This window comes from Stenella coeruleoalba (genome assembly GCF_951394435.1).
Source record: "Stenella coeruleoalba genome assembly, chromosome: 4".
Lineage (NCBI taxonomy): Eukaryota > Metazoa > Chordata > Mammalia > Artiodactyla > Delphinidae > Stenella > Stenella coeruleoalba.
The window spans coordinates 329,244-353,339 of NC_137149.1; the positions used below are offsets into that span (position 1 = coordinate 329,244).

Consider the following 24,096-nt stretch of genomic DNA (forward strand, 5'->3'; position numbering starts at 1 on the left):
GCTTGGGTGCAGGAGGAGGTGTGTCCTGCTGCTGTCAGGCACAGTGTCCTGTGAATGTCCCACAGCTTTGCTGACTTTCTGTCTGGTGGCTCTATCTTTGTTGACAGAGGGATGCTGAGGTCTCCAACTAGAATGTGAGTTTGTCTGTTTCTCCTTTCGGCTCCATCAGCTTCATGCAGGACTCTGTTTTCTGAGGGGGTGTGACGGAGGTCTGGGGTCACTGCAGAGCTGAGGGCTGGGCTCCATCCTGAGAACAGGCATCCCAGATCCCGAGAATTCCTTTTCACCACAGGCAGCCCCCGAGAGGCTCCAAGTGACCCCGCCCTGTGCTCAGACAGCCCAAGATAGAGGCAGAAAGCCCAGGGCAAACCCAAACTTCCAGGAATGCTCTCAGGGAGACACCAAAACCTGAAATGCCAGGAAGCGTCTGGGGAGATGTTATTTTCACCTAAAATTCCACATGCCTCCCGACTGCCAAGGGACGAGAGACACTCCTGGCCTCCAAACAATTAACGTCCCTAAAAGTTTTCTCAGAAAAATTACTGGCAGTGCATTCTGCTCCCTGGGGAGCAGGGCAGGCACTCTCCACGCTCCTGTGCTGAGACCGCTCCTAGATGACCCCCAAGCACCGCTATGCCAGCGGAGGGCCAGACTCCAGCACCAGTTTTGGCAATTCCTGGTGTTATCTTGGTAACAAGCTCCTGGGATGAAGCAGACTGGGCCTTTCCTGGTGTCGCTGTGCCCTGGGCCTGGGTGGACAGGGTGAGGCCCCACCTCAGGTAGGCGGACACAACACCCCAGAGAGAGGTCTGGTGCTTTCCACATGCCCGACACGGCCCTCAGGTTACCTTGGAGGCCGGAACTGAGGTCGCCGAGGTCTGCAAATGGGTCCTGGCTCTGAGACTTGGTCTGGCTGGCTGGGGGGCCAGGAGGTGCCGGCTGGCCTCCAGGAGAGACGAAGGGGCCTGGAGGAGGGCAGGGACATTAGATCCAGCGCACTGGAGTAGACGCGGCTTCTGCCCTCCCATCTCACGCTCCTAAAGGCCTCGCTCGGCGTTGTCACTGCACCTGGGACGTGGCCACACTCGCAGCCCGAGCTGCCCACGTGGCTCCGTGTGGGAGGTCACCCGACAGCTCGTCTAAACTGTCCTGGGTTTGTCCTACCACCTCCTGAATCCATCTAAAGCGTGAGTGCACTCTACGACATTCGTTCATTCTAAGTACAAGGTACTGAAACGTCTAAGTAAATCACTGTCCTGCTCCTAATTCCCGTGTCAGTCAAGAGTCAACTGTGAGGTCATTACAAATGATGGCAGCTCATACATAAAGAGCTCTTACAAGTTAATACAAAAAAGGTGAATTTCCCGTGCAAAAAAATGATTAGAAAATGTGAAACAGTTCTCAAAAGAAACATAACCAAAAACACACAAAATAATAACCTCACGCATAATGAAGAAAAGCAAATTGAAAGAACTGGTAGCCTATCAAACCGGCAGAGTAGCATGTTTACAATCACAGCCCATAAGTTAATAAACAGGACTTAAGAGAGAAGCACGTCACAGGCGCCACAAACACCACTGCCTTTGAAAACAACTCACTACCGGAAACTTCCCCACGGGACAGAATCCTGACGTACGGAAAGAAGGACAGACATGATGAAAGTGAGACACGAGAAGCACTCTTGCCCCCACAGACAGGGGACAGACCAGGATAGCCTGCAGCCTCTCAAGGGCCCTGCAGGGCACAGGAAGCGCTAAGGAACATTCTGGGTGAAACTTCAGAACAAGCTGAATGAGCGCCCACAGAGCCGCACGGGGGGACTCGGACAGTGGCAGGAGGCCCGGCCAGAGTGCCCCTGGGGCGCTGCTCCCGTCTCCTCCTCTTCTGGGGGCCGGGGTCACAGTTACGCCACGTGCTGTACCTTCTGCAGCTGGTGTGGGGGCCGGGGCCTCAGCCCAGGCGTCCCATCCTCCCAGCAGGTCCGGGTGGCTGGTAGAGGTTGTCATCTTGCTGGGCTCCGCTGGCAGGTCACCTGGGAAGACAGCGGCGCTATCAGGTGTGTCCCCGGTGGGGGCGGGCACATGGCCTTCACATGGCCTCCTGGGGGCCCTAGGGGACGGGCTGGCCACAAGCCCCATCTGCGGCAGTCTCGGGGGCCGCCCTCCGTACCCCCCTCCACGTGTGGGCAGGAGGCACACCTGCCGGCCGCCCGTGCGGGAGGTGGGGGGCCGAGGTGCTGGGCAGCAGCCCCTGCGGCGCTCCTGGCCTAGCGAAGCCCCAGGCAGGGCTGTGCTAACGCACCTCTGGGGCCTCCAACCGGTCTCCCTCCACACGGGCGGAGGACACATCACACGGTCACTGCACTGACCAAGTGGATGCAGGGAGGCAGCAAGAGGAGAAGCCCACAGGGCGATGCTGAGACTAGCGTCCGCGGTCCCTCATCTGAAAGGGTCTTCAGAGAGGCCTCCTCCCGCCATGGCTGGCCACATGCCAGTGCCCCAGAGCCTGCCTTCCCACCTCCCCGGGAACCCAGCAGGGCATACAGAGTGGACACTGGCTGCACCCCCTTTCTGGGGGAGGGAGGAGGGCACTGCCCATCTCCCCCGGCCCTGTGGCCCCGCCCCCAGTGTGGAGACCGCACTTACCCAGATGCAGGAAGTTGGTGCCGTGGGCCAGGGGTGGGGCGCTGTGGGTGGCAGGAAAGGATGCAGGCAGGGTGGCTGGAGAGTCCGAATTAAGAAATTCGCCAAAGAGGTCGGGCTGGGAGTGGGGCTGGGCGTCCGGGTCAGATGGCAGCAGGAGAGGGTCAAACGGGTCCGCTGTGGCAGGACACCAGGAAGCAGGTGCACGTGAGCGCCGGCACCACAGTGCACACCCTCGGCCCAGAGGATCGGCTCCGGGATGGCCCTCCCACGACCCCGTGGCCCCGAGAGGGAGGGGCAAGGCGCTGACCCCGCTGACCCCCGCCTGTCTCAGGAGATCCTCTGGGGGCTCACGGTCTCCCTGAACGGCAGACTGCCGTGACCCACTCCTGTCGGCGGCACCTACCGGCCGGGACCGTGGTCCGTGTGCTCGGGGCAGAGGCCGGGCTGGTGAAGAGCAGCGCCGCGTCCCCGCCGAACAGACTGCCTGCGGCACCCTCTGGAGCAGCTGCCGGGGCCCCCAGGAGGCGGCTGAGCAGGTCCGCGTTGCTGGGGGGGCCCCCGCGGGCCTGCGTGGGGGGCACCGGCCCTGCCTCGGAGTGCAGCCCCAGGAGGTCCACACCGTCCTCCTGCGGCAGGTCCGGGCCTGGCGTGTCCTCGTCGGCCACGTCCCCGCTCTCAGCTGACAGCGTTGGGGCTTCCTCGTCAGACGGCTCGCTCACACGTCCGTCCTCGGCCGCAGCAGACGGACCCTCCTCGGCAAGGTGACCCTCTGGGGCTGTCGCGCAATCCCCGTCCTCTGAAAAGAAGACAACGGTGGGGCGGCTGCGGCTCAGTGCGAAGAGTCAGCACGGGGAGGCCCACGGGGGCAGCGCCAGGCCCGCCTACCCACCCCGCCAGTCCAGCGTGTGCAGAAAGCGGTCGGTGTCCCCGCTGCTGTGCAGTGAGTCCAACTCCGGGGGCTCGGCGTCCGCAGGCCCGGCCTCGGCATCATACTGCGCAGACGAGCCTGGCTGTCTGGGGAGCTCTGGTTTTCCTGCAGGAAGGGGGATGTCAGGCCACCCGGCCCAGGGCAGCAGCCCGTGTGAGGCTCCGGGGCCCAGGCCCAGAGCCAGGAAGGGCTCACCACCACCAGAAACCCACACAACAACCAACCATCAGTGAATGGATCCCAGCGTTGCCCAGACGCTGCCCCGGGACACGTGTGCACACGCGCACACCGGAAACCATACGTGCATGCACACACGTGCACACACGCTATTCAGGGACACTTAGCTGTCCTCACATAACAGAAAAAAATGCAAGCCAAGAACACGAAGAAAATCGTTATGTGGCAAACGAAGTCCCAAGTCCCACCCACCAGCGTGCTTCTGATGCTACTTTCTGTAAATGCTATGAAATAAGCCGACACAGCCCTGCTGAGTTGCGGGGTGTGGAGGGGGTGGGGGCTGGCCAGGAACAAACTCTGCTGCGGGGGCAGCCCCGCCAGCTGGTCCCAATCGAAGCCTCGACTTCTTCCAGGTCATGTTCAAAGTTGACACATGTCCAGAAAACGCACCCCCCCAAAACAGCGTGTGACTCAAACCTGACCCTCCTGGGGGTCCCAGCCCCACCCCATGACCCCGGCAGGGCCTGCAGGCCACGTGGTTTGGGATCCAAAAACAGACACTGGGCCACCTGCAGGCGTGCCCAGAAAACAAGGATCTCACCAAATTTCGCCAGCATGTCTTGCTGCTCCTCGCGGCTGGAAAACAGGATCTTGGGGTTCAGCCCCCGCATGCTCGCAGTCTCCCAGGGTGGGGCCTCGTGGCCGGGCCTATCTCTGGGCTCCACCTCCACCTCCAGGTTCACTTGGAATAAATCGGGATATTTCTCCTGAATGTCGCAAGCGTCCAGGTCATACCTGCATTGGGGAGGCGAGAAGCAGGTTAGGCACGACCACGGGCACTGCGGGTACCACCCCAATGTTCACTGGGAAACAAGCGCGGGGCAGGGCCGCGGGCTCCACAGGCACCCCAGCCCCTGCACTGCATGCTCGGGACGTTCACGCCGCCACTGAGCCAAGGGTCAGAGGGACCGGCAGGGGTGTGTGTGCAGTGGGGCCCGTCCACACCCGCAGAGCAGGACCCCCGCTCCTCCGTCAGGGGAGCGCTCAGCCCTCACTCCTCAGGCTCTGGAGTTCAAATCAGGTCCTCAGAGCTTAAATGCACGTTCCCATAGAACAATGCCATCCACGCTGGTGAAATCCCCAACTATTAACAGATGCCCAGAAACCAACACCTCTGCAATCTGGCGGCAGGGGTGGAGAGGCACCAACCTGTTCCCACTGGGTGGGACGCGGAGCCGGGGGGCCCGGGCACGGGCGGGAGACTGGTAACAGGGCAGCCTGGCAGTGGGGACTGTGGCTGCCACGTCACTGAACTGCCCTCGTTCTGTGGCTCCGCATGTTTCGAGGGAATTCCTAAGCTCACCTCTGGTGACCACATGGATAAACCCTAGTTCCTCAGCTAGACAACAGGCTCCCAGCTGCTCTTATTTTATGCTAACGTGTTTGCATCACTTACTGCTTTGTGCCTATAAGAAGAGTAAAGCAACAAAGAGAGAAACACAAAAAAGAACGCTGGGGCCCTGAAGGGTGAGGAGTCGAGGGAGGGGCCCTGCCGTCCTCTGCAATGTCCAAGAACGGCCTCCGGGCAGAGGACGGGCCGCAGGAGTGGTCAGGGGTGGTGGTGAGGCCACAGCAAATGTTAGTTCTTACTTCCCTGGATTCAGCAAAATGGGACGAGCGAGCACGCGTGACCCCAAATCCTTCCCACTCCTCACAGACGCAGCCGCCCCTGTGCAAGGAGGGGAATGAGGGGTCTCTGCAGGGGCGAGGCCGGGCCCACGTGGGCACAGGGACAGTGGCCGCACTGCCGTGTGGCCCTCTCAGGCTCCCAGCCTAGAGGCCGCCATGGGCTTCCTTCCTGTCCAGGCCAGGTGCCCACAAGAAGACGACTGCAAGGGCGACGGCTCAGCCGGGCAGGAACAGCTGGCGCGGGGACGCAGGTGGAAAGCCCGGACAGCGACGTTGGCCAAGGGGATCCGGAGGCCAGGGAGGGCCCCGGGAGGGGCCCATCCACAAGGAGCAGAGGCCAAGAAGCCAAGCAGGGAGAAGGCGCGCGGCCACTACGAGCTCAGCTCCAGGGCAGCAGGGCCTGGGGGGCCACTCCCGGCACCATGCTGGTGGCCACCCACCCCCGCCTCCCTGCCCAGCCCCGCCCCGGGGACAGCCCCACCCAGGCCGGGGTCTGCCCACCCGTCCAGCAGGCCAGTGAGGAAACAATGAGGTCTGTGAGCAGAGGCGCAGCCCTGCTGCCCCAAGGGTCCGGGGTCTCAGAGGGCAGAGGGCCAGGCCCCGCTGGACAGGCCCTGAGGGGGAGCCTGCCACGCTCAGCGGGAAACAAACGCATCGGCTTTCGTCCCGGACTGCTCGGCACCCCTCCACACTCACAGGAGGCACCCGAGGGATTTCAGATTGCTTCTGCAAAGTGTCCTCTTTCAGCCGCCCGCGGGGCACCCCTTGCCTTTCTGCTATTAAACCGACGAGTCCACTTCTGGAGGCACGACGTGCACAGCGAAGCACAAGCCTACGCACGCGCCTCATAAAGGTTATCCTCGTGGAACAGTCCATTCAGAATAAAACACTGTCTCTTTCCAGACCCCAAGAAGGGCCACGCCCCCAGAGGCAGCCGCTCCTCGGGCCTCCGGATGGGGCCCCACGGGAGGCCTGAGCAGGCGTTAACAGGGTCACGGACGTGACATCACAGCTCACTCTCCAACCGACTGCCGACGCCACGGGGGTCTCTTCTCAGTCTGGAGCCATCGAGCCTGAGGCCCTGGGTACGTGGCTAATGACGCCACGTGCACGTGGGAAGTGCTGAGGCAGGAGATCTTCCAAGTTCTCGTCACAAGAAAACATCTAACTCCGCGTGGCTCCCACGGGGGCTCCCCCCCCATTTCCTTGCCCTCGCGGCTCTGACCTGCTTCCCTGGTGATGAGGGACGTGCAGACTGGCTCAGGTGCTCGCTGGCCGTGTGCATCCGCCAGCCGAGTCCCCTGCCTGCTTTTAATGGGCATCTTTCTCTTTTCATTCTGTGCTTCTCTACGTGTCCATGTCTGACACACACACTGCAAACATCTCGTCTGCCTGAAAACATCTTTGATTGGCTTTCGCTTCTGAAGGATGACTTCACAGGAGGCAGAATTTCAAGCTGGCCAACGTTCTCCTCAGGCACTTGCCGAAGATGCCCCCGGCTCCGGCTCCCGCCCCTTGGTTAACAGGCAGCTGCGGTCTCCTTACTTTGAAGGTCCCTCCCCTGGGGGCTCCGAAATGGTCGTCTTTGGTTTTCAGCAATTTGCAACATGCTGAGGAAGGCGTTTCCTTCCTTCTTTTATATAAACTCCAGTTTGCTGTTTTCAGAGTTTTTGATTCTATGGTTTGACGTTTTTCATCAGTGTAAGGAAATTTTTGGCCGGTGATTTTTCCAACATTGTTTCTGGTGTGTCCTCTTCTCCTTGGACTCCGAACAAAGGCACGTCTGACCATTTCCCAGCCCCCAACACCCCTGCGACCCCTCTGTATCCATCTCTCTCTCACCATTGTTCGTTCCTGTGTCTACTCTGCTACCGGGCACACGGCTCAATCCTCAGTTCCAGCTGTGACGTTTCTCAGTCCGAGAGTCACACCTGCCTCCTTTTCGCACGTTCCAGCTCTGCGGTGAAATCCCCCTTGTACTTCCCTGAACACACGAGACAGTCAATGCCGTCTCCCGGCTCCAGCATCAGATTCACCTACGGGCCTCTCGCCCAGCTCTTCTGCTTGGTCTTCAGTCATCGGGTCTCTGAAGAGAAATGTCTGAGGACACAAGGACACCTGAAGCTCTGGGACTACCTTCCTCCAAAGGAGAAAAAACCTGAAACCTTAAAGCGTGGCATTCCTCGTCTTTGTCACGTTGGCACGTTAAAAAAAAAATACACGAGGTGCCAATGTGGAAAACATACTAAAAGACAAGAACACGGAAACTCTTAAAGGAGCAACAACAGGCAGAAACACAGACATGCCCACGGCCCACGACGCTGGCGCTGTGAGGGCAGCTGGGCGGCTCTCCCTGAGCCCTTACCACAGGCAGCCCTGGCACGGCACTGCCCTGTGTGAGCCCTCCCGGGACCCGGGGCGTCAGAGCTCACGGCCCTCCCGGGACCCGGGGCGTCAGAGCTCACGGCCCTCCCGGGACCCGGGGCGTCAGAGCTCACGGCCCTCCCGGGACCCCGGGCGTCAGAGCTCACGGCCCTCCCGGGACCCGGGGCGTCAGAGCTCACGGCCCTCCCGGGACCCGGGGCGTCAGAGCTCACGGCCCTCCCGGGACCCGGGGCGTCAGAGCTCACGGCCCTCCCGGGACCCCGGGCGTCAGAGCTCACGGCCCTCCCGGGACCCGGGGCGTCAGAGCTCACGGCCCTCCCGGGAGCCCAGGCGTCAGAGCTCACGGCCCTCCCGGGACCCGGGGCGTCAGAGCTCACGGCCCTCCCGGGATCCAGGGCGTCAGAGCTCACGGCCCTCCCGGGACCCCGTGTGTCAGAGCTCATGGCCCTCCCGGGACCCCAGGGGTCAGAGCTCAGCACTCCCGGGACCCCTGCCAGTATCAATCGCGCTGCACTTGTCTCCACACCAGCCACGGCTGGGGTCCTCTCGTCCGCCCCCCTCAGTGTGACACCAACATACTTTGCAAATTTCACAGTAGCCGCATTCCGAGGCACAAACCCTGTGTGGAACTGGATCTGGAACATCTTCATGGACGCCATCTGCAGGGAGAAAGCGAACAGAAGGTCCTCAGGCCGGGAGGGCAACGCCAGGCCCTTCACGGGTGACCAGCTGAGGCCCCACACGGGGCTCCAGGGCCAGGGACACACAGAGGCTGGGGCAGCGCCCTAGCCAACAGGCGGCTCCTTGGGCCCGTGGGGAGGCCCCAGGGCCACAGCCGGGCAGGCTCAGGCCACAGTCCCTTCTGCCTCTGCCACACAGGTGGGGACACAGAGCTCTCACTGCGCTTAGAGAACCAAGCTCGCCCACGAGCCAGGGGCCGCCCGGCGCCCGCTCACCTTAGCCTGCAGCCTTCCTCCCAGGGTGGACCTCGCGTGATAGATGATGATGAGCACGTCTCCCTGGACCGTTATGCCCAGGGGAATGACCGCTTTGCCGTCCTCGATTTTAAAATCCCTGGAGAACAGAACCAAGAAAAGCAGTGCACTTAGGTATAAGGTGCACCGTTCTGATGAACTGCGACCCACAGCGCCAGTTTCTTCTTGCCTCGCGGGTTTTTCTGCCAAATTACGTCGGGCGTGGGGGGAGGATGGTCCAGGAGAGGAGTTCCAAGGAGCCACCCAGCACGAAGACGCCGAGAACTCCCCCACAGGCCCTGCCGGCCCCGCCTCCACGCCCACCGCCCAGCCGCAGCCCCAGAGCACAATTCCCTCCTCGACAGCCCCCAGAAGATGAGGCCGCGGGGCGAGGAGGCCTGAGCCCCGAGCCCACCTCATCTTGTCGTACTCCTGGGACGTGGTGGTCACACGCTCATCCCCCACATAGACCTCGCAGAAGGGCCGGCAGCCGTTCCGCTGCTTGCTGAATAGGGGCACAGGCGTCATGACCACGGCCTTCACCAGGATGGGCTTGCTGTGGGGCGTGATGGGCTCCTCTGCCACCATGTCGCACATGTACTCGATGTACCTGGAGGGCAGGAGGCACACCGTGTCACACGCGTGTTCTGTGCAGGAAAACGGGCCACGTCACATGCGTGCTCCGTGCTCAGCCCACGCACCGCGCCACACACATGCTGTGTGCAGCCCACACACCACACGTGTGCTCCGTATGTGCCCACATGCCACGGCGCGCACCCGTGCTCCGTGTCTCTGGAGCCCATCAGGTCGTCAGTCTTTTCTCAATCACACGTAAGCATCTCATGCTATAAATTTCACTGAAAGCAACGTTCCGGTGTCATCTCATGAATCTTATGTTTTAATTTTCATTCAGCTCAAAATATCTTTAAATTTCCCTTGAGATTTCCTCTTTGACTCACCAGCTACTCATAGGTAGATTGTTTCACTTTGAAATATTTAAGGCTTTCCAAAGCCACCTGCTGTCACTGATTTCCAGGTTAATTCCACGATGGCCTCGGAACATATCTGGCATGATTTCTATTCTTCCCAATCTGTCGTGGTTTAAGAGCCCGGAACATGACCCTTCTTCCCAAGGGCTCTGCACGCACGTTGCTGTCGTGGGTACACTCCGTGGCTCTGAACCGGCCTGCCGACCTGTTCCACTGCTCACTGAGAGGGACGCTGCAACCGCCCCCGTCCTGCTCTGTGGACCTGGAATCCGCTCCGCCGGCTCCCTTGGTGGTTCCGCAGCTCCTCTTTGTGGCACCGCCGCAGGGCGTCCATCTCCCGCGCTGGTCTAACCCGTCTCCCAGGGAGGGGAAGGAGCCGTGGCTGGCTCCAAACTGACAGCAGGCGACACTCCGTCTCGCCACTGCACTCTGGCCGCTCCCGAGGTCCGCAGTGGAGACGGCCGCGTGGCAGGAGACCCGGGCGCCTCTCGCCGACAGCAAGAAGCCAGGACCACGACCCAGGTGCACAGCCTACAACCTGAGTGACCTTGGGAGCACATTCAAAACTGAAGGAGGAGGAGACTGCCCGAGTCAAGGCTGAACTGGACGCCTGACCCGCAGGGACGGGTGTTTCAGCAGCGGGGCCTGTCGCACGTGCCCTGCACACAACCCTCCTCCGCCCCCGCCGTCACTGCTACGGGGCAGGCCCGCAGGCAGCGTGCGCTCGGCGAGGGGCCCGGCACACAGGTGATGCTGAACCGGCTTCGCAGCCAGCCGGCCGCCCGCCTGCCTCTGCAGCCTCGGCTTCTCCTTCCTGATCTCCTGGGTCACCCGAGCACGTCCCAGGCCGCCACTCGCATCCTCTGCTGACGTAATGACGGCCCTTGAGAAGAACCTTCCCTGCTTGCACCTCCACTCCTGCCGCCCACCTTCCGGAGCGCCTGTGCGTGGCTCTCGGCAGTGTGAACGCCGGAAGCCAAAGTAGGTTTTCCGTGTGTGTGTTTTGTTCTGAATCCCACTTGGTGTCCTCTGAGCTTCTTGGGTTCAACGTCTGCCGTTAATTTGGGGAAATTCTCAGCAACGCCTCCTCCGTGCTCCCCCTTCCTGCTCCGTCTCCCCCGGGGGCCCCAGTGGTGCGTCTGTCCGACCACCTGAGATGGCCCGACGCGTGTTCCGGTGAAGGACGTCTACAGACCCCTCCGAGGTCGCGGCCCTCTCCGTTTGGGTCTTCCTTGCTCCCTCCCACCCCCACCCCTGTCATCAGTCTTGGACGCACAGACCAGCGACCAGCAACTCCAGACGTCCCATCACGGTTCCGAGTCTCATGCGAAGGCTGCTTCATCCGTATGTCCCCAGGAGATGACCTCGTGCCCCCTGAGCAGCGGCCTCCCCCTCTGACCTGTCCTGCAGGGCACAGACCACCCCCCGCCGAGCACCCTGTGGGTGGGCGCCTGTCCCTCCTTGGACTGGGAGTGAACCGATGGCTCTTCTCCAACAGGTTTGAAAAGTCATGCATCTGAAGTGGGCAGCGCTCTTTTATAAGCTGTTGGGCCGGGTGGGGGATGACGCTCTCTACATCTGCACGTCTCCAGGGAAGCAGCCTGGGGTCTGCTGGGGGCCCTGGGGCCAGGCACAGACCGGCAACAACGATACTCTGCTGGCTCTGACCCCCGACTCTGAGCGCTCCCGAGCGGCACCCCAAGCTGCAGGCACAGTTTGGGAACCCCGGGTGTGCCCAGATTACGGAAGGTGACATGCTGAAAGGGTCGGCAGCCTGTCACCCATGCTCGGCGGCGCAGCCCTTGCTCTGCCACGCCTTCTGCACGATGGACAGGCCCGCCCCGCCCCGCCCCACCCCGAGCCACACAGAAGACACGACAGCGTGCCAGCTGTCTCGGGGTACACCCTGCCCCTGGGCAGCGAGCCAGTGGGGTGGGTCTCACAAGCAGGAGTGGGTCAACCACCCCACACCGCCATCGAGGCAGTGCAGCCATCCCGAGCGGGAGGAATGACCGCAACGGCCCCTCACTGGCCTGGACGCCTTCTCGATCTCCCTGCCAGGGCAGGGGAGGGAGGCAGCAGGGCCCAGGCGGCCCCGGCTCTCCCCACTCTCGGGCCCTGTGTTGTTCACGCCAAGGCCCTCCCCACAGAGGAAGGAGATGCTCCCCCAGTACCCGACGGGAGTGAGCAACTCCTCAGGCCTGAGCGTGAGGCTCCCCCCTCACTGCAAGGTGGATGGAAGTGGGGAAGGCGGTCTGGGAGCAGGCAGTGGCCCCAGGGGGCAGGGGGTGGGCGGTGGCCAGCTGCAGCCCTGGGGAACCATTCCCTGTAAGTCATCAGCAGAGACAGCCTAGAAGCTGTGTCTCACGGACCCTGACGTGGAGGACACACGGCGGAGGCGGTGCTGCCACGCAGCTCCCAGATGCCACCTTCCCTGCCGAATGGAGCCACTGGGCCACGTGTGCAGAGGTGGCACCCAGGGGCTGCCCCATCGCCAGCGAGCAAGTGGCCTCACGCGCTAGGAAGGTTGGCGCCCAGGCCCCGGGCAGAGGCGCGGCCCCGCTGCTCCGGAGCCCCGACAGGGCAGAGGCGCGGCTGCCCCAACTGCGCAGGCGGGCCCGTGCTCCACCCAACACCGAGGTCCACGCCCGCGCGAAACCCTGCCATCTCCCAGCACCCACAGCTACGGCCTGGCCATGGTGACGCCGCACCCAGGCCCCACGGTGGACGCCATACCTTTTGTGGGACGGCCAGATGCCCGGCGGGCAGCGCTTCATACTGAACATGTACACGGCGGCCTCTGCGGTGCTGAAGAGCCGGCAGAAGCACAGGAAGGAGCAGACGGCCACGGCAGAGGCGGCCCTCCCGTCCTAGGGCAGATGCACGGGACAGGCTCAGGCGGCACTCACTCCCCCAGGACAGTCAGGGCCTGCGCCTGGGGCCGCGGCTCATCAGGGAACTTAGGAAAACCCACCTGATGAGGTGAGAACTCAGGGAGCGGACAGAATACAGGCTCCGCAGCAGAAGGCACGAGGCGGCCGGGCACGTGCTGCTCCGTCAGGGTCCCCACCTGACCTTGGTCCCCACCCGACCTCAGCGCTCGGCACGTCCATGCTCACCCTCGCGAACCCTCTGCAGCGCCACCCTTGGTGTGATGGTCACCCACACCAGGACGGCAGTACTGACGGTCGAGGGTGGGTTCTGGCAGGTGCCCCACTGGGTGTGATACCCACAAACCCTCAGCCCCAGGGTGGGCTCAGAGACGGGGTCCCAGGAGGCAGGCTGGCCTCCGTACGTGGGTGCTGCCACGAGGGGGCCCGCACCTTCCATAAAAGGGGTGGGGGGGACCCTCAGTGAGGACGGTCTTCTGCCAGAAGCCCCTGTTGCCAGGGACCCGGCCGTGACCCACAGAAGGTGCCAGGAGCCGCCTGCTGCAGACCCCGGGGCAGAACTGCTGCTCCCGGGAGTGGTGGGCATCGGGGTCACCACTCGGGACACCCGGCCGCCCCCGCCTGACCCCCTGCACGTCCCCTCTGTCCCCTGAGTGTCCCAGGGCGGGGCAGCTTGCTCACCACGCAGTGCACCACGCAGACGTTCCCGGGGTCCTGGCGCAGCCAGGCGTGCATGTTCCTGCAGAGGCTGTACAGGCTACGGAGGCTCGGGGCCCGTCGGGCTGCCCAGCCACACTCGGAGACCTGCAGAGAGGGCAGCTCGCCAGCCGGGGCGCAGACACACGGGCCCCACCCAAAGCACCCCACCACCCCCAAAGCAAGCGCCGCCCCCCGCCCCCCAGTCGCGCGACAGGACTCGGGAGCCAGGCTCTGGCAGACGTGGCAGAAGGAGCGCAGCACCCGCCCTGTCTGCGCTCAGGGTCAGTATAAATACTGTAAAAAGCGTCCACGCCCCGAGTGTTTATCCGCCAAGGAAACTGCGTGGTCTCGTGTTCCCTCTGGAGGCACCTCAGGCTCAGCGATCCTCAAGACCCCGCCCCTTCTGCACAGTGTCAGGGGAGGACCAGCGCCACACGAGGCTGAGCGAAGCCAGAGCCCGTGCTCACCCGGTTGTGGAACTTGGAGGCCCGGTACGTCCTCAGGGACAGGTTGTAGACAGCGTAGCGGCCCGGGTGCTTCGCGTCCAGAAACAACCGCACGTCTTCGATGTTGTTCTTGATGGCCGACTCCACACCTTCCGCCGGGAATGACATCACTGCAAGAGAGGAGCCCCCGCAACCTCTACAACCACAGGCCAGATGCTCGGGCACACGCGGGGCCTGCTCCTCGTGGCCGCTGACCCGAAGGTACAGTGAGTCCTGAGAAGGGGCGGAGCAGCGGCCTACAAGCCCCGCCCCACCGCCCGTCAGATCCTCTGGGATCCCCAGATGGTGCCCCGAGACCCTCCTGAGACGCAGCTTCTGCCGCAGAGCCTGAAGCGCCACAGGAGCTCCCCAAGCGTCTGGACTGTGGTTTCTGCCTGGAGACCCACATTTTAGTATGTGTGGCCTCGCATTATCTCCCTCATGACCTCAGCGTTTCAGAAGGTTCCAGACCAGGGGAGAAGCTGGGTTGACACTGGCGTTATCCACCGCACGGCCTAGAGGCACACTGGATGCAGGGGTGGACACCCTAGGCCACATCTCGGGCAAGGGAGTGGCTGCCCAAGAGGCCAGAATCCCACGCACCACCCTCACACAGGAGAGCGCCAGAAGTTCACCCTTAGTTAAAGCTGGCAAACAAACGCACCTGCAATTCTGGACGTGATGTAAGAAAGATCCAAATCTCCCTTCGCATAACTGGAATTAAAAAAAGAAGGGCACTTGGTTATTATAGGAAGTGTCTACGGTTAACTCACAAGAGCTTAAACGGAAGCAAGTCCCTGAGAGGCCGGGGTGTGTGGGGGGTGGCCCTCACCGCTCAGGCTGCAGCTCCCGGGGACACCGTGTGTGCACGTGTCAGTGTGCACGTGTGTACCTGGGTGGCTGCGTGCATCCACATGTGGGCACGTGTGGAGCTGACATCTACCTAAGAGGTGGATGAGAAATTATAAACTGCAAGGGGTGGAGAGGCGGGGGTCCCGATCGGAAGGGTCTTTAATTCTCTTACTACCAGAAGGTGGGACATAAGGAGCTGGTTTGGGAGAGAGATGACAACAAAAATGGAAGACAGAGTTTTCTGACCCAGTACAAAATGTCTGGCTAATGAGAAAAAAGTACAAGGCACATGGAATGGCAAAAAGCAGAATCTGAAGAGACAGAACACGCATCAGAACCAGATGTGTCAGGATGCTGGGATTATCAGACAGGGACTGAAAACAACAGTGGTCAACGTGCTGAGGGCTCTAATGGGTAAAGTAGACAGCATGCAGGACATGAGCGGAATGTGAGCAGAGAGGTGGAAATCCTAAGGAAGAGCCAAAAAGAAACGCCAGAGATCAGAGCCCTGCAGCAGAAATGAAGGCTGCCTTTGACGGGCTGATTAGAGTGGACACGGCTGAGGAAGGAACCTCTGAGCGAAAGGACATCTCGACAGAGTCCCTGAAAACCCAAAAGCAAAGGGAAAAGCCTGTAAAGAACAGAACAGAACATCTAAGGCCTGTGGGGCGAAGGTGTGACACAATGGGGAATCCAGAAGGAGAAGAGAGGGAAGAACAGAAGAAATACTGAAACATTTTAACTGAGAATTTCCCCAAATCAATGTCAGACACCAAACCACAGATCCAGGAAGCCCAGAGAACACCCAGCAGGACAAATGCTGGAAAGACTACACCTGGGCATGTCGGTTTCAACTTAGAGAGAATCAAAGATAAAGAAAAAAATCCCAGAGGAGCTGGGGGGTGGGAGGGGAGGGGGACACTACCTACAGGGGAACTGAGATAAGAATCACATCTGACCTCTCCTTAGAAACCATGCAAGCAAAGAGTGAAGCGAGATATTTACAGTGTTGAGAGAAAAACCAGCAGCCCAGGATTCTGTACCCTGAGAAATTATCCTCCAGAAGTGAGAAGTAAAGACTTTCTCAGAGAGAAATTGGGGGAATTTGTTGCCAGTAGATCTACCTTCTAGAAATGTTAAAAAAAAGTTCCTTAGAAAGAAGGAAAACGATAAAGGTCGGAAACTCAGATCTACTAAGGAAAGGAAGAGCATCAAAGAAGAAATAAGTGAAAGTAAAATAAAGATGTTTATTTTTCTTATTTTTAATTTATCTAATAAGTTTGTTCAAAATAATAATGGCAACAATACACCCGATAGGTATGCCTATGTACATGTTTCCCGTATAGACACACATACTCAAGCGTGCCTGTGTACCAGTGAAATGAACAACAATGATACGAGAGCCAGGAGAAAGGAATTAGGATTTCTGTGGCATTATGAAGCACACCCACTGCCTGGGAAGTGATAATATGCTATTCGAAGGTGAACTTGGGTTAGCTGGTAAATGGGCACACTCTAGGGAGACCACTGAAAACAGCAGAAGAAGTATAACTGATAAGGTCGAAAGGAGAGAAGAGGGATCATATAAAATGCTCAATTGAAACCACAGAAGATAGGAAAAGAGTGGAAGACAAAAAAGCACCAAAGAACAACGGCGAAGACTAGAAAACAGTAACAAATAGGGCGGCTATTAATCAACCCCAGGTGCCGCAGAGACACCGCGGGCTCGGCTGCAGCCCTGTGCAGTGAAGCAAAGGGGCCATGCGGACGGACGTTTTGGTTCCCAGCGCGTCTAAACGCTACGTTTACGCAACACTGTGGCCTATTAATGCAACAGTGTTATGCCCAAAAGACAGTGCCCATCCCTTTAATTAAAAATGCTTTATTGCTAAGAAATGCTACCCATTGTCTGAGCCTTCAGTGAGTCTCAGCAGTAACATCAAAGAGCACTGATTACAGATCCCATAACAAATACAATAATGAGCAAATGTTTGAAGTACTTCAAGAATTACCAAAACGGGACACAGAGACACAAGGTGAGCAGACGCTGTTGGAAAAAGGTGCCGACAGACTCGCTTGACGCAGGGCGGCCACAGACCCTCACTGCGTTCTAAGTGCAGTAAAGCGGGGTCGGCCTGTGTACCAATAAACACTTTAAGCACCAATGGTCTAAATACACCAATCAACACAGGGCTTGTCAGAGTGGATCAAAATATATGACCCAACGGTGCTATCTACAAAGTAACATGAAGCTGAGCATCTCCTTGTAGTTTATTCATAGTTTGTCCTCTGTTAATTTCCTTTATGCGTTTTTCCGTTTTCCTATTAATTTTCATAATCCACTGTATATAACGGATACTATTCGTTTTGTGAGTTACATAGTTTGAACCTATTTACTCCCAATCAGTGCCACATCTTTTTGTTAAAGAAACGTGTTTTTTCAAGGAACAGAGAATTTTTAAGTTAGTTAAATTTATTAACCATTTTCTCCATGGCTTATATATATTTTTTCACATTTAAGATATCTTCGTTACTCTGGTGTTATAAAAATGTTCCTCTATATTTTATTAGTTTTTCCTAAGAAATTGCCTTTCACAACTAGATCTTTTAACAAATCAGAGCTACTGCATTTGGCTGTTATTAGACGGGACCCAATTTTCTCTTCTTCTACACAGCTCCCCATGGTCTCAGCAACACAGACCCGTTGGTCTGTTATTTTCTTTTAGACTGACATTTCGTGTTTCATACTATCCCTACCTAAGTACATGTCAAGCGTGAGTCTAAACGCTTGTAACAACACAACAGATGTTTGAAAAAAATTGGTAAAGAACAGAGTTTGTCTCTTCTTATTTTTGAAAACATCGCCGGCCATTCTGGATAACTTACATGTGAATTTTGAGATTGAAATCTGTGGAAACGACATCAAGACTTTTATTTTTATTGCAAAGAATTCATAGATTAACTGAGGAGCAACACGACCTTCACGATACAAATTCTCCTAAACGTAAAGACGGCGCGCTTCCCCACCTGTCTCATGTTTCGGTCGTCAGTGTCAGCAGGGTGCGGGGGCTGCACGCGGTGCCCTCCGCAGGCCAGGCCGGGCCAGGGGTCAGTGGCGCTCCCGCGGGAACACCCCCCGCCCGCCCCGCACAGCCAGCAGAAGAGTCAGCACCATGGAGACCAACTGTCCCCAAACTGCCCATGAAGTAGATAAAGCACTACACCCTCAACGGCCGCACAGGCAACCGGACAGGTTTACTCCAGAATTCCCGTGCGGGAACAGAGGAGTGAGAACGGCCAGTGCTCCTGGGGGGAGGGAGGAAGGCCTGTCGCCCAGACAGCAGAGCGCGGGGCCGCGAGGGGCTCGCAGGACGAGCCGGGACAGCGCCCAGCTTGGTCGGCAGCAGAGGGGCTGCTCCGGTCGGGGGAAGTGAACAAGAATCGAGAACAGTCCCCAGAAGGACGTCCAGGTGGATTAAAGAGCCAGATGTGCGCCAACCACTCATTAGAAGGTACATTTGCAATACATTCAGACATTTAAAATGGGTGTGTGTTTTTTCTGCCACGCTGCGTGGCTTGTGGGATCTTGGTTCCCTGACCAGGGATCGAACCCGGGCCCTCAGCAGTGAAAGCACGGAGTCCTAAGCACTGGACCGCCAGGGAAGTCCCTAAGATGTGTTTTAAATCAGGTCTGATCTATTTACAACTTGGGGCACGAAAGGCTTCCTAAACGAGAAGACAAAAGACGGAAAGGGAACTGTGAAAAACTCGTGTTTTAATTAAAACGAGCAACAGACAAGAAGGCATTTGCTGTGTTTACCCTGTATGAAAAAGCTAGTCTCTAGAATGTAACGTAAAATCAGTAAGAAAAACAAACACCCAACAGGAAAAAGAGAGGAGGATGAGAGCAGCAGTTCACAGGGACCCGCGGCCAGAGGTTCGCGTCCCCAGGCCCACAGGCCACAGGCTCCACGTGGGATACCTAGTGCTGGGGAAGCTGGCGGGGCCTGGCCACCCACCCCGCTGTCCCTGAGGAGGGGCCGGAGCACCCGTGGCAGTGGGGGGGGGTGGGGCAGGTCAACACTGAGAGTGCAGACACCGCCAGGCTGGGAACCCGGGGAGCCTGGCGGGGGCGTCTGTGAAGACCTGGCACGGGGGCTCTAGGACATGTGGACGTGTAGGGTCTGACCTAAAACTGGTGAGAAACAAATGAGACCACCGACAGGTGAGGGCTCAGGGTCAGGCCCACAAGCCAGCCACGCCTCTTGGAGGCCACGTGGGACAGGCTGCACACGCAGGGACGGTCCTCCTCCGGATAGGCCCTGGGACTCCTGGGCCCACATACCCTGAGATGAAGGTCCTGCCTGCGGCCGAGGGGCTGGCAGTGGCCCTGAAGGGTCTCCATCACCAGGCCCCATCTGGACCTTCCTGTGGCAGGCCTGAAGCCCAGCACACGGGGCTCCGCCTGGAGGACCCCCTCAGGGAGCTCAAGCACCGTGGCCGCTGCGCCTCTGACCCTGCAGGGGGAAGGCCGCTTCCGTGTGGATCTTCTGCTCGTTTGTGGATGTGGGGAACAAAGAACAGGAAGCGTTCGCTGCACGTGTGCAAGCCTGTCGCTGCTGGGATGCTCCCCCGCTCCAGCCAGCAGCCTTTGAGAGCAGGACCCCGTGTCTGGGTCCTTCCCCGTGACGGGGATGGCAGTGTGGGGTGGCCTCCCTGCCTTCAGGGAAGACCCGGGGTCCCTTCTGTCGGAAGGGCAGTTACAGGTCACAGTCCTGGGCCGGGGCTGTCACCGTTCCTGGGCCTTCTCATGGGGGAGTCCCAAAACGAATGAGCTCACACTGGTATTTCTAAACCAACTTCACAAACACAGGGCCTCACAGACTTCTTCCACTTCCAGCAGGCGTCCTGGGCGAAAGGCGGTACCCAGGCTGACCCTGGTCCTCAGAGGGGCTGTAGGCAAGGCTAGCCCCGGCAGGCGTCTGGCGAGAGCAGGAGGGCGCTGCCCGTTCTCACGACTGACAGGAGTGGCCATACGCCCCAAATGCCTGGAGAAAACGGGGTTCATGCGGAGACCTGCAGCCTGGGGAGCCGAGGGCTCAAGTGCCCCATGGGCAGCCCCACGGGCCCGTCTCTGGGGCCCGGCCTCGCAGCTCGGCTGGGAATTCAGTGTGTCCATCTGTCTGTCCATGACTCCACGGGGAGCTGAGCTGTGTCCTTTCTCTGAAACAACTCGCAGCTACGAGGACCGCTCGCCAGCGGGTCTCACGTGTCCTCCGGAGATTCGGGACCCTGGGGGTGGTCTTGGGACCCAACGCACGCACCTTTCCTCTTACTCTAGGAAAGCCCCGCCCCTACTCCTACGAGGACCTGCCCTCGGGTGCGTGTGGCCACCGCGTGGCCTGGCTGTACCATCAGCCTGAGGCCCGTCAGGCTCACGAACACGGCTGTGAGTCGAGTCGGGCGTGAAGGCAGCTAAATCCGGGCAGAGCCCCGTCACCCCCACCCTCACAGGCAACTCTCAGGCCCAACCATTCACCCGAAACTCTGCTTTTCTGAACACGAGCAGGTACGTGATGCCCAGCACGCGCCTCCCCAAACCCCAGGTGCCCGTCATCATGGTTCCGGGTGCAGAGGCTGGGGCAGCCTCCCCCGAGGCCAGGGACGCTGGGCCCATTAGAGACCTGGGGGGGTGGGGAGGGTGGGGGAGATGGCGTCTCAGCCGTGTGGGAACTTGGTTTCTTTCCTTGGGCGAGGCCGAGTGGCTTCTCTCACATCCCGTTCGTTGTTGCCGGGTCTGCCATTCCAGCCCGGGTCAGCCCCGAGACCCCATGATGAACCCCGCTGGGAGGAAGATGGGAGGACACGAGTGGCGCCGTGGGACCCGCTGCCCTGGCGTCTCCCCAGTCAGCAGAAAGCATGGGGACGGCCGCGGGCCGGGGTGCGGCCACACGCACACAGAGCTGCCTGCTCAGCGCCGTCACACGAGACCACCCCGCCCTGGGAGCGCGGCTGCAGGAACACCACGGCAGGTGATAGGTCAGCCCGAGCAGTCGCCTCCGCCCACCCACGCCCCGTCCGGGACCCTCTGGCCCTCGCACCCAGAGCCTCGGCCCACATGGCTGCTTCCGTCCCCGTGGACGGGGCTCCGGAGAGCCGGACGCCACGAATGCACAGCTGTGCATCTGACCCTCCGCCAGCCACGAGGTGCAGCCCGGGGTGCTGCAAAGGGCCGCAGACACAGGTGCGAGCAGGCGCCCTGCACTGCCGGAGCCCCGCGCTCAAAGACACGACGAACACACTGCCCCTGCCGCTGGACGAGGCAGGTGACATGCCAGAGGTAACCCCCAACGCTCCCGGAAACTCCCTGGTCAAAGCCGAGACCGCTCGGAGGACAGCACGAACAGGTCGTGTACTGTGGCCGCGGTCGCCGTGGACAGGGCCCCCCTCGGGGAGGGGGATGTGGCCCGGAGCCAGCGCGTCTGCTTTCCCACCGTGCTCCCTCCACTGAGGGGGCAGAAGCGCAGCCAGGGACCGATGGCTGAGCCCACGCAGGGGGGCCAGGCTGGCGCTGAGCACGGGCCGCTCACCCACGGCCCCACCTGGGGTTCGGCCAGGCGTGCAGGCAGGGCCGCACCCAGGGTTCCGAAAGCTCACTGCGGAGAACCCACGAGCCTGTGCGCCCTCGACTCACTTGGCAACGGACTGGATGACCTTGGAGGAGGTGTCCTTGATGTTGGTGAAGAGGCGCTCGGTGCCGCCCCGCAGGATGTCCAGGAACCCGCCATAGGGCTGGTCGTACTCGGCGACCACCAGGCCTGCAAACAGAGACAAGCCTTAGGATGTGGCAGGGCCCGCCAGAGCCACCAGCACCTGCAGCGGCCACGCGTCCCCGACCCAGCCACCAGCGCTCCGCAACCAGGCACCCCGGGCCCGCTCGCGAGGGCAGGACCTGGACACCATCAGCGGGCCGGAGCCTCTGGGCGCCCGTGGGCGTCCCCGGCTCCAGGACGTTCACCCCACTCTGAGCGCTCGCTGGGCACCATCAGGGACCTCGTCACTGACAGACACGTGCCAGGGCCAGCCAGGGCCACCGGCCTGTCCCCGAGGTACGGACACGCCGGCACACACAGAGGCCGCAGACGCACGGCGCAGGTGAGAGCGCGGGAGCAGGGCCGTGCAGGTGGCCCCAGCCGGGCACAGAAAGGCCACGGGAGCCGCAGCTCAGTGGGTCTGCGGGGGAGCGGCCTCCTGGCCGCCGCCCTGATGACACCGGAGTGGTGGCCCACGAAGGCCCCGAGACCCCAGGGCCCTGGGGTGCGGGCTGCAGCAGTGGCTGTGGAGGCGCAGACAGCGGGGGCGGTCTGCGGCCTCTCCGCCGCCCAGGCCCTGCCTGAGTGACGCCTTCGCCGGGCGCCCCGCGCGCGTGCGGTGTGGTCTCGTCTCGGCACCCCGAGGTGGCCCCACAGCACTGGTGGGCAAGGGGCCAGGACACGGGCTGGCCAGCTGCCGAGGGACCCCCGGGGCCGAGAGCTGCGGGAGGACCTGGGAGGTGGGCTCCGTGCCCCAACTGTGAGGTGGGCAGTGGCCCCGGGGGCACAGGGCGGAGGCAGGTCCTGGCAGGACTCCTGGAAGCTTCCCGGGCCGGTACACACCGTGTTGCATCAGCACTGGGCGCCCAGACCCGCCCAGCACGCCGGACGATCGGAGCGCGACCCTCTCAGCAAACACGCCCGAGTCGTGAGAAAAGCACGCCAGCCCCACTTCTCCTGCTGCCAGAACTGTCTCCCCATCTGAGCCCCTCTTCTCAACCCGCGGACTCGGACCCTCTGGCCCCCGGCCCCAGGGCCCCCGCACGGCTGCTCTATTTCCTCACATACCCGTTCCCGACGTGCCCACCCTCATGGTCGCTGTGGGCTGGCCGTGGAAGGCGCACCCCCATCCACCTGGGCAGGGGCTGTGCTCACCAGTGACTTGTGGGGGCAGCTGGGTCCCTGAGGGGCCAGAGGCCGAGGCGGCCACACAGGCAGTCACCCCACAGCTCTGTGGGCCAGGGGCCGGGGCTCGGAGGACCCGGGCTGCCCTGACAGCACAGGGAGGGGACAGCCAGCCCTCGGTCTCTGTCCTCCTTCCTTGTTCTAAACTGCAGCCCGAGTGGAAGCCCCGCTGAGTTCTCGGGGCGCTAGGGAGCCGTGAACCTGAGACTGGTCCTGGGGACCCCAGACGTGCAGTCTGCCTCTCGCTGCCGGGCCCCAAGCCCGCAAGAGCAAGACCGGGCGCCCAGCGCGCGGCAGACGCGAGGAGTACTCACCTCCACCGCAGCCGCTGCCTGCGGAGCCCCCAGGAGGGGCCGCGTGCCCGTAGCCTCCGTTCTGCTCCAGGAGCTGTAAGGATCCCAACGCAGGTCAGGCACAGCGCATGGCGCCCGCGTTTGGGGCACATCGCCCCCCAAGTCCACCCTCCTCCACCTATTTACTACAAAAGCCACGAAGGAACCTCCCAGAGTCTCAACCCCAGGGCTGATCCTCGGGGTCGCCCGGGCGCACGGCTCCGTCGCCTTAACAGAGGCGGCAGCCGTGAACGCCCCCAGCCGCCAAGGCCACAGGCCCTGCTGTCGACACAGGAGCCGGGTGGGGCGCCGCCAAGCAGCGGGGCCGCAGGCTGCACAGCGAGGCACCATCTCCCACGGGCCAAGCCCGGGGCCGGCGCCGCCTGCCGCAATGACACCAAACACTTTGCGGAGACTTGTGGCGCCCCTGGTGACGGGCTCGGCCGACCCTGGGACGTCGGTGCTGGGCTGAGCCGCATTCGAGTGCCGGCCTCACACTCGTCCCACTTGAGGCACGTGTAGCTGCACGGCCGCTCTGTTCATAAGTTACATAGAAGGCGCTTTGCGGTTTCTCGTGGGGTTTTAAGAAACGTTCTGTTCATCGGGTTAACGTTTTACCACGTTAGGCTCAGCAACGAGCTACACGTGGTGTGGATTCTGTGCCCTGTGGTGCACCGGAGGCGGCCAGTGTTAACGGGAACGCTCCATGGAGCCTTGCAAGTAACACACACGCTGGCGTGAAGCAGGTGTGTCTGCTAGACCGACCGTGTCTTTTCCTCACAAACCCCCAGTTCTGTGGTTTCATCAGCTACGTGACAGCACACAGCCTCTCCCAAAGCGACTGCAGGCCGCCACACCTCCTCCAAAGTTCCAGGGAACGCGCCCCGAGGCTCGTCGGAGGACGCCTTGCTGCCTCTGGTTCTGCTGAGTCCTTCCCCACACACCCGTTTGTGGATTCAGCCCAGTCTCCTACGCGGTGCTCTCCTGGTTTCAGAGTCTGTCGGGGCCTGTGTGCCCGTGCTGCCCCGTGGGGGACTGGCTTCTCTCCCCGCG

The 24,096-nt window shown here is 60.9% G+C and overlaps 1 protein-coding gene across 1 annotated transcript in view; it reads right to left on the reverse strand.

Moving 5' to 3' along the window:
• The window catches only part of GAK (cyclin G associated kinase), a 51,080-nt gene that overhangs the window by 7,375 nt on the left and 19,609 nt on the right, over positions 1 to 24,096 (reverse strand). The window contains exons 10-24 of the mRNA XM_079920535.1: positions 23,026 to 23,098; positions 21,409 to 21,532; positions 14,527 to 14,576; positions 13,845 to 13,993; positions 13,360 to 13,482; positions 12,524 to 12,657; positions 9,214 to 9,408; positions 8,781 to 8,898; positions 8,404 to 8,483; positions 4,352 to 4,545; positions 3,535 to 3,678; positions 3,049 to 3,441; positions 2,646 to 2,819; positions 1,922 to 2,032; positions 849 to 965 (exon numbers count right to left, since the gene is read on the reverse strand). Coding sequence (XP_079776661.1) covers positions 849 to 965; positions 1,922 to 2,032; positions 2,646 to 2,819; positions 3,049 to 3,441; positions 3,535 to 3,678; positions 4,352 to 4,545; positions 8,404 to 8,483; positions 8,781 to 8,898; positions 9,214 to 9,408; positions 12,524 to 12,657; positions 13,360 to 13,482; positions 13,845 to 13,993; positions 14,527 to 14,576; positions 21,409 to 21,532; positions 23,026 to 23,098 — 2,179 coding nt within the window. The remainder of the gene's footprint in view (positions 1 to 848; positions 966 to 1,921; positions 2,033 to 2,645; positions 2,820 to 3,048; positions 3,442 to 3,534; positions 3,679 to 4,351; positions 4,546 to 8,403; positions 8,484 to 8,780; positions 8,899 to 9,213; positions 9,409 to 12,523; positions 12,658 to 13,359; positions 13,483 to 13,844; positions 13,994 to 14,526; positions 14,577 to 21,408; positions 21,533 to 23,025; positions 23,099 to 24,096) is intronic.